Genomic DNA, 9,291 nt, shown 5'->3' on the forward strand with positions numbered 1-9,291 from the left:
GACACAAACATGTTCACTTGTCTATGATAGTTTATACGGGAAAAATGTCGTTTAATTGCTGAACTTTCAAAAAATGGCCGTTTAATACGTGAACTTCTTATGTGGCCAGTTTAAACACGAATTTAACGTTGACCGGCCATTTTAACTAAATGTCTTCGTTGACTACGCCAAAACGCCACACCGTTAGCAGTCACTAACTAAGCCGATAACGGCTGTTAGCACCCGTTAACAGGTCTCCGTTAGTCCCGAAAACGACGTCGTTTTAGCCAGAAGCAAAGTTCCTAAATTCCCAAAATCGATTTTGAAATCCCTAATTTTTCAAAATCCCCAAATTAAGAACCCTAATCCCAGAAATCCGAAATCTTCAAATTGTCTTCTCTAATGGTATTAGTTAGGAAGAATGGCGTCGTAGTGCGTGTTGGATCTCCTATACGAGGCGAAGCAGAGAGTGTTGTGGGTGCTGGAGTTGAAGCTCGAGGTGAATCGGAGATGGTTGTCGGAGACGGAGTTGAAGCTCCACCGGCGGAAGAGATTTCGGAGACAGGTGGTGGAAACAAAGCTCGTGGTCGAGGCAGGCGTCGAAAACGAAGAAAAGTCAGGGTCTTAGAGGACGGTGAAGATCCTGAAAAGGAACCAGACCCCGTCCCTGACATTGAAGATGATTGTGCGGTGTATGGTGATGAAGACTGCGATGTTGTTGATGATGCAGTAGGCGGTGATGTTAGTGAAGGTAATGATGATAATGCTGGAGTTGAAGCTCGAAACGAATCAGAGATGGTTGTCGGAGACTTCGATGTAGCAGGTGGTGAAAGTAATGATGATAATGGTGGTGTTGATGAAACATGTGGTGGAGATAGCGATGATGATGCAGCAGCTGTTGAAGAAGATGTTAACTTCAACATTGCAGAAGATTTCCCAGAGGCTGTTAGAGGAGATGAAGCTGGTAGTGACTCGGATAGTGGAGATGATATATGGGACGAAGACAAGATTCCAGATCCTTTGTCATCTGATGACGAAGATGAAGACGGAGTTAGAGAAGAGGAAGCTGGTAGAGGTGCTGATGATCCAGAGGTTTTGCTAGAATTGGAGAAAACTTACAACTCTCCCGAAGACTTCAAGCTTGCACTTTTGATGTACTCTTTAAAGACAAGGTATGACAATAAGCTCTTTAGGTCTGAAGCTATGGTTGTTGCTGCGAAGTGTTGTTATGTAGATGATGAAGGTGTTGCATGTCCATGGAGAGTTTATTGTGCATATGAGAAGAGGAAGCATAAGATGCAAATAAAAAGATATATCAATGAGCATGTATGTGTAAGGTCAGGATATTCAAAGATGTCGAAGAGGTCCTCCATTGCTTTGTTGTTTGAGGAAAGGCTGAGAGTGAATCCAAAGCTTACCAAGTTTGAGATGGCTGCTGAGATTAAGAGGGAATACAAGTTGGAAGTGACTCCAGACCAGTGTGCTAAGGCCAAGACTAAAGTGCTGAAAGCTAGACATGCAAGCCATGATGCTCATTTTGTAAGAATTTGGGATTATCAAGCAGAGGTGTTAAAGCAGAATCCAGGGACAGAGTTTGAGATAGAAACTATTGCAGGGGCAGCCATTGGTCAGAAGCAGAGGTTTTATCGTCTTTACATTTGTTTTCAAGCTCAAAAAGAATCATGGAAAAAGACTTGTAGACCTGTGATAAGAATAGATGGAGCATTTCTAAAATGGGATATAAAAGGTCACCTTCTAGCTGCAGTTGGCAGAGATGGTGATAATAGGATAGTTCCTATTGCTTGGGCAATTGTGGAGATAGAAAACGATGATAACTGGGACTTCTTTTTGAGAAAACTAGCTGGAAGTTTGGGGCTGTGTCAAATGCAAAATCTAGCAGTCATTTCAGATAAACAATCAGTGAGTTTTTATCCAAGTTTGTATTATGTTCTGTGATTTCTTTATGTTGTTTTATTTAAGGTTTGTAAGCTATGTCTTATTGCAGGGTCTTGTCAAAGCTATCCACTCCATACTTCCACAAGCTGAGCATCGTCAATGTTCAAAACACATCATGGATAATTGGAAGAGAGACAACCATGATATAGAGCTTCAGCGTCTATTTTGGAAGATAGCACGCAGCTACACTGTAGAGGAGTTCAATAATCACCAGGAGGAGCTTAAGTTGTACAATCGCCAGGCTTATGAATCTCTGCAACGTACTAGTCCTATGACATGGTCCAGAGCATTCTTCAGAATAGGTACCTGTTGCAATGACAACCTAAATAATCTAAGTGAGTCTTTCAATAGGACTATTAGACAGGCCAGGAGGAAGCCAATATTGGATTTGCTAGAGGACATCAGGAGGCAATGTATGGTCAGAACTGCAAAGAGGTTTCTTATTGCTGAGAAGTTGAAGACAATGTTCACAAAGAGAGCTCATGAAGAAATTGAGAAGATGATAGCTGGGGTTGGTAATTGCGAGAGATATATGGCCAGAGAAAATTTGCATAAGATATATGTGAATGGTGTTGGCTACTTTGTTGATATGGAGTTGAAAACTTGTGGTTGCAGGAAATGGGAGATGGTTGGGATCCCTTGTGTTCATGCGGCTTGTGTGATAATAGGTAGAAAAGAAAAAGTTGAAGACTATGTAAGTGATTATTACACTAAGGTAAGGTGGCGAGAAACTTATAGGAATGGTATAAGGCCTGTCCAGGGAATGCCATTGTGGCCTAGAACAAATAGGCTAGCTGTCTTGCCACCACCATGGAGAAAAGGCAACTCAGGGAGGCCAAGTAACTATGCTAGGAGGAAAGGAAGAAATGAAACTGCCTCTGTCTCTTCTAAAAATAAGAACAAGATGTTCCGGGAAAAGAGAATCATGACATGCTCTAACTGCCTGCAAGAAGGACACAACAAGCAGGGTTGCAAAAATGCAACTGTCTTGAATAATCAACCAAAGAGACCAAGAGGTCGTCCCAGGAAAAATCAGGTTAGTGACTCTTATGCTTTTTTTGTGTTTGACAGCTCACTTAAATCATGTCTTCTAATCTCATACATTTGACTTAGGAACCACATGTGCTTGGATCACAATCTTATCAAGGATCACAATCTTATCAAGGATCACAACCTCTACAAGGATCACAAGATCAGCAAGTACACGGATCACAGGTTCATCTTGGATCAGAAGGACAAAGGGTAACAGGTCGTGGAGCACAAGGATCTATGGCATCAAGTGGAGCATCACAAAGAGAACAACCTGATAGAAGACATGGATCTGTAGAAGCACAAGCAGCAGCACAACCCCAAGCACAAGCACAAGGACTTGGTGGATTGGCATCATGGTTTGAGTGTTCCACTTAAGCTTAGTCTCAGTTTTTTTTTCTTGTTTGAACTTAAGCTTAGTCAGGGTATATTTTTGTTAGCTGACATAAGCTTAGTCTCGGCTTTCTTTTTGTTGTTTGAACTTGTCTTTATGACATGATCTCCACTCGGCTTTCTTTTTTGTTGTTTGAACTTGTCTTTATGACATGATCTTCCACTCGGCTTTCTTTTTGTGTCTATGACATCATTGTTGTAATGTATGAATGGTTCTATCAATGGTTCTCTCTTAACTTCTCATTTTCAGAAATACCATTTCATTGCAAAAGATACAAACTCATACAAGACACGACACAAACAAGACACAACACAAAACTAAAACAAGAGAAGGCACAAACGAGAGAAACATGAACCAAGACCAAAGACAAAGACACAAACCATATAAGACACTAATGCACACCTAGTAACCAAGAACTAACTTATGTCTTTTGTCTCCAACACCAAACAGTAGGATAACAAAGACAATGACAGCAACACAAAGGCTCACTAAACACACTTTGATCATCGTTTTCCATTTTTTTATTTCCTTTTTGCTCCACATTCCTTCTTCCTTCAATTCTTTGATCATGACCTTTATCTCTTCAATCTCGACAGCAACTTCCGATTTGGCATTCTCTATTTGGCTGTCAATGATGGAGAATTTTGGAAGAGCATCAACAACCTCCTCGTATACACCATCTTCGACCCATTTAAACAAATGATCATGTGCATCTACAAACAAATTATGAACAATTTTCGAAACACAAGAAGATATAAAATCAAATCTACTTACATCTTGTTTGGTTGGACAATGGAAGAAAGGTCTTCCAGGGTTCTGCTTCGTCGCCGATGTATAGATGACGACGTCTAACCCGCAATGGCACTTCGAAGGAAACCCACGGAAGCCACATCCACCGTCTTTAACACAAGAATTCCCAGAACTGCAACTCATTTCTTGAGCTCACTCTCGAGAATTCGATGAAGATTGAGATTGAAAGCTCAAAGAAATTGAAATTGGGAACGATGAAGTGAGAGATTGAAAGCTCAAAGAATTGAAATTTAGGGATTTGAGGTTTATGAAAGGGGATAAAATCGATTTCGATTTGGGGTTTGGTTTAAGAGTAAAACGACATCGTTTTCGGGACTAACGGAGACCTGTTAACGGGTGCTAACAGCCGTTATCGGCTCAGTTAGTGACTGCTAACGGTGTGGCGTTTTGGCGTAGTCAACGAAGACATTTAGTTAAAATGGCCGGTCAACGTTAAGTTCGTGTTTAAACTGGCCACATGAGAAGTTCACGTATTAAACGGCCATTTTTTGAAAGTTCAGCAATTAAACGACATTTTTCCCTAGTTTATACTTATCTTCCTGCAAGTCCTCACACATGGGGCAATGACACCATTTCTCTGTCACGGTTACTATCTGTCTTTCACGTACACAGTACTACATGTTTACTTACATAATCACCAATATATGTACTTGTGTATGTTAACTTCTCTAATAAGCATGTGTGTGCACCTATGTATGCTGGTATATTGTGTCAATACTGATATTTGTGTCGTCCCACAAAGTCAGCATAATAGTTCGTACTAGGCTAAACATTAAGATATTTGGTTTGGTTTCTAGTAAGATTCTTTTGGTACATGGTACTTTGGGTAGAATGATTTTATATCCATTTCTGGTATCTTAAAATTTTGGTCTGGTTCAGTTTGGTTTCAGATATTTTTGGTTCAGTTCCGGGTACCCAAAATATTGGTAAAAGTTAAAATTTATTAAATTTAAATAAAATTTGCGTAATTTTTTGTTTGACAAATATAAGTAAAAAATTTGGATATTTTTCTGTCTTAAATAATTGACACCTATGTGTTTATAATTGTAATCTGGGTAATTGTGATATAAATGTCTAAATATAATTCATATGTTTGGTATATAACTATATTTCGGATACCCATTCGGTTCTCAGTTTGGTTCGGATTAGGTTTTGGTTCTTCAACTATGGTTATGGTTATTCAGGTATAAAAGTTTAATTTCATTCAGATATTTTGTCAGTTTCGGGTTCAGTTCATATTTTTCGAATAGGTTCGGTTTGATTCTTTAATTTTAGGTATCTTTTTTAGGTGTAGTTCGTACATGGTTTGAATATTTTGTTTTTATGTTCAAAAAATATTTTAAACATAAATATACAAATTATTTAGATGTTTATATACATATACGCACACAAATTATTACTGTGTACGTACACATGAGTACATGATATTGTTAGTTTTAAATTATCTTCGACAACACGATTAAAATTAAGAAATAAATTATTATTCAGAGTGTAAAAATATATATGAAAATGGATCTTAAAAGATAGAAAAAATTAAATTTTAATTGAAAGTACAAAAATAATAAATATTTCTAAAAATGAAAAGAGACAAAAATGTGAAAAACAAAAAAAGGTGAAAAATAATAATAATGATCTTATTTATTTATATTTTTCTATTTTTTAATTTTGTTTTTACACTGTAGCTAACGAGAGTGTACTGTACATAGCGCGTGTACTGTAGCTAACGATATACAATGTACGTAACCAACTCGCCTGACGATTTCGTTCGCTGTCACTGTACACCGGTTCGGCTAGAAGGACATTTTCGTCTGAAATTGACATAATTGTCAAATGGTGAAAGCCTTTCCCCACTTTGTCAAAACCCGAAAGAAACACATAAAACATGGCGTCTGACCCGTAATTAACCCATGGTAAATAGTAAACCGACTACTTTTACAATTAAGTTAAAAAAACTGACTACTTTGCAACTTATCTCTTTTTTTTTTTTTTCTTCAGTTCAATTTTGTATAATCATGAAGAAATGAAATCTCCCGCTTCATAGTCTTTATAACGGTTTTTATATACATAGAGAACACAGCTAAATATCTACCAAAACTTTTCAACACTAAAGCTCGTCGTCGTCGCAATCTCCAATCCCACCACAGCTAATTCTAATCCTTGCTTCATCTCTTTTTTCCTAATTTCTTCGATCTTACGAACAGCTTTTTTCGACATCCCGAGTTTCATAAGAATGGTTCCAAGTGATTTGAATGTTGAGTCATCGGGTTGAATTCCGGATGAAACCATCTCTTTGAAAGTCTCAACAGCTTCTTTGAATCTCCCGTCTAAAGCGAATAAACCGAGAACGCTGTTGTAACTCAACGGATCAGTGAGAATCTTCATCTCTCTCATCTGTTTTGCTATCTGAGTCGCTTCTTCAAACCTACCGTTCTTCTTGTACATACATAACAATAACATCATCGCAAAGGTAAACTCGTTCGCTTCTCTTCTCTGTTTCATGCTTTCGAATATAGCTTCTGCTTTTCTCACCATGGATCTTTCACTTTACAGCAACCCAGGAATCTTTGTTGGAGTAGGAAGAGCCAATGCTGAACTGGATAGCAGCCGCGATAGCATTTGGACCTGGTGTGTTTTGTGGATTAGTGATCGGACGTATCTTCACTTCATACAAACACAAGTGGTTTATTATATCTCGTTAAGCCCATCTATCTGGCGGGTTCGTCAAGTTTGTACTCCGGTAACCTAGTTCGCTAGGTGTTCCTTCCTTGTAATTTTCACCGTTGTCAATGTTATAAGCTTTGATGTTTTCACCGTTTTTTGTAATATGGTCAATGTTGGTTGCCTATGTTAGATTAAATTAAGCTTTAACAAAGTGTCTTGAATCACGTTTATATCAATCTCTAGTTTGAGTCTACAGAATCTTTATCTTTGTGGAGAAATCTTGTCGGCCACAAAGTTATTTTTCTCAGTAGACTTGCTTAGAAAGTAAGATAAACTTTGAAGAGTGGCTTTGCACTGTCTTCATCTCATGACTTATTTAAATGATAAACCCAATTCTCAGGGCATTTACTTGGACACACAAGTTCGTGTTTTATTGAAAGTCGCACCTCGTATGTTCGACCTATAGAGAAAGAGACAGTACCAATAAAAATATTTTGAATGAAAATTATTTCTAAATATAACCTTCTTCATATATATATTTTGAATGAAAATAACTTTCCTCATTTATCACCAAAAACTATTAAAATTAGCTTTTGTGCTAAGAAAAAATTTTCACTAAAAGAAAAGGGACGTAAAAACAAATTATTCCACAATTTTCCTACTTTAATGCATAGAAAGACTTACCCAGTCAAAGTCAAGCTCCTTACATATAAGTGAGTTTTATGCCTATCACTTACCATTCAACAAACAAAATATCTTTGTTTCTCAAAAAAAGAAATTGAGAGACGATGATTCGAAGCCAATCGTATTGTTTTCTTGGTATTTTTCTTACCATCTATTTCTTTTTTTGCCTTCTTCCCTTACCAAACACCATTGCTTCTCCCACACGGTTCCTGTGCCGCCCCGACCAAAGAGATGCTCTTTTGGAGCTAAAAAAGGAGTTCCCGGTCCATTCCAACGACAGCTATCCTGTAACAACTGTTTCATGGAACAAGAGCGTTGACTGCTGTTCTTGGGATGGTGTCACATGTGATGCTAACTTGGGAAATGTGATATCACTACAACTCATTTCCCTTAGTACTGCAACCAACACCTCTTTGAAATCCAGCAGTAGAAGTCTCTTAAAACTTCAACACCTTCGTGAGCTAAGGCTTTCAAAATGCAATCTCCAAGGGGAGATTCCTTCTTCCATTGGAAATCTTTCTCATCTCACATATCTTGATCTTTCTTTCAATCAATTAGTTGGTGAAGTTCCGGCTTCAATCGGTAACCTAAACCAACTAGGATACATGGATCTTTCGTGTAATGATCTTAGAGGTAATATTCCTACTTCATTTGCCAACTTATCCAAGCTTTCTCAATTGGAAATCTTTGAAAATCAATTCACTGGTGGTTTAGTAGTATTAGCCAATTTAACCAACTTGTCCGAAATAGACCTCAACTCAAATCACGTCAAATCCTCGTTTCCCTCATTCTTGCTCATGATTTCTTCGTTAGTCGAGATTCATTTAGATGAAAACCAATTCGAGGGAACTCTTGATTTTGGGAATATCTCTTCATCATCTAAGCTTGGAGTGTTAACTGTTGGCGACAACAATTTTGATGGGCTAGTTCCAGAATCTATAGGGAAATTACACAATCTCAATTCTTTAGATCTAAGCCAGAACAATTTCAGAGGGAGAGTCCCTAGATCTATATGGAAACTACGACATCTCAATTCTTTAGATCTTAGCCATAACAATTTCATAGGGAGAGTTCCTAGATCAATATCTAAATTAGTCAACCTCAATTCCATTTATCTTTCCTATAACAAGTTTGAAGGTCAAATACCTCATCTTCATCAATGACAACCTTCAAGCCCTTTTGTTGCAGTTGTCCCAGACTGAATAAATTATTTTTCAGACCTGGGACATAGTAAACCGATGTGATTACTGAGATAGAGCCATTGATCTCCAGTCGCAGATTTCCTCTTCCTTCTACCATCATCCTCCTGTCATCACCTAACTTCACATTTTGGCGGAAGGAACTATCTAGTTCAACAAACTAGTCTTTGTTCCCGCACATATGGTTGCTACACCCCGAATCTAGGAACCATATGTGTTCTTCTCCCTTAATTTCGTCGATGTGCGCCATGAGCAGCATATCTTCCTCCATCTCCACGAAATTGGCTTCCTTTTCCCATTCTGGACATTCGGACTTGTAATGTCCTTTTTTGTGACATTTGAAACACTCCACATGTTCCTTGTTGTAGCCCGAGCTTCCACCTCCACGACCTTGGTATCCTCCTCTTCCTCTTCCTCGATATGGAGATCTACCATGGCCTCTTCCTCCTTCCGGTTTCCACTGGCTTTCCACCTTCAACGCGTGTTCATCTCCTGTGTGTCGACTCAGATTCTGCTCATGAACCATCAATGAGCTTTGTAATCCATCAACATTCATCTCATTGATGTTCTTTGATTCTT

General features: G+C 38.3%; 2 protein-coding genes across 2 annotated transcripts; both read left to right on the forward strand.

The window, feature by feature from the left end:
* The first annotated feature begins 2,850 nt into the window (after window positions 1-2,850).
* Window positions 2,851-3,868, forward strand: LOC110230429. The gene is made up of 2 exons (XM_021033308.1): window positions 2,851-2,971; window positions 3,049-3,868. The coding sequence occupies exons 1-2, from the start codon at window positions 2,861-2,863 to the stop codon at window positions 3,340-3,342; spliced, it is 405 nt and encodes a 134-aa protein (XP_020888967.1). The 5' UTR covers window positions 2,851-2,860; the 3' UTR covers window positions 3,343-3,868.
* Window positions 3,869-7,617: 3,749 nt separating this feature from the next.
* Window positions 7,618-8,676, forward strand: LOC110229930 (receptor like protein 30-like). The gene has a single exon (XM_021031105.1). The coding sequence runs from the start codon at window positions 7,618-7,620 to the stop codon at window positions 8,674-8,676; it is 1,059 nt and encodes a 352-aa protein (XP_020886764.1).
* Window positions 8,677-9,291: the final 615 nt, after the last annotated feature.

Source organism: Arabidopsis lyrata (assembly GCF_000004255.2).
Source record: "Arabidopsis lyrata subsp. lyrata unplaced genomic scaffold ARALYscaffold_3, whole genome shotgun sequence".
Classification (NCBI taxonomy): Eukaryota; Viridiplantae; Streptophyta; class Magnoliopsida; order Brassicales; family Brassicaceae; genus Arabidopsis; species Arabidopsis lyrata.

Excerpts from the sequence above, each read along its gene's own strand:
- LOC110229930 (XM_021031105.1), top strand. The coding sequence starts at position 7,618 with ATGATTCGAAGCCAATCGTATTGTTTTCTTGGTATTTTTCTTACCATC.
- LOC110230429 (XM_021033308.1), top strand. The coding sequence starts at position 2,861 with ATGACATGCTCTAACTGCCTGCAAGAAGGACACAACAAGCAGGGTTGC. Across the intron at positions 2,972-3,048 it reads GTCGTCCCAGGAAAAATCAG|GAACCACATGTGCTTGGATC; the intron begins GTTAGTGACTCT and ends CATTTGACTTAG.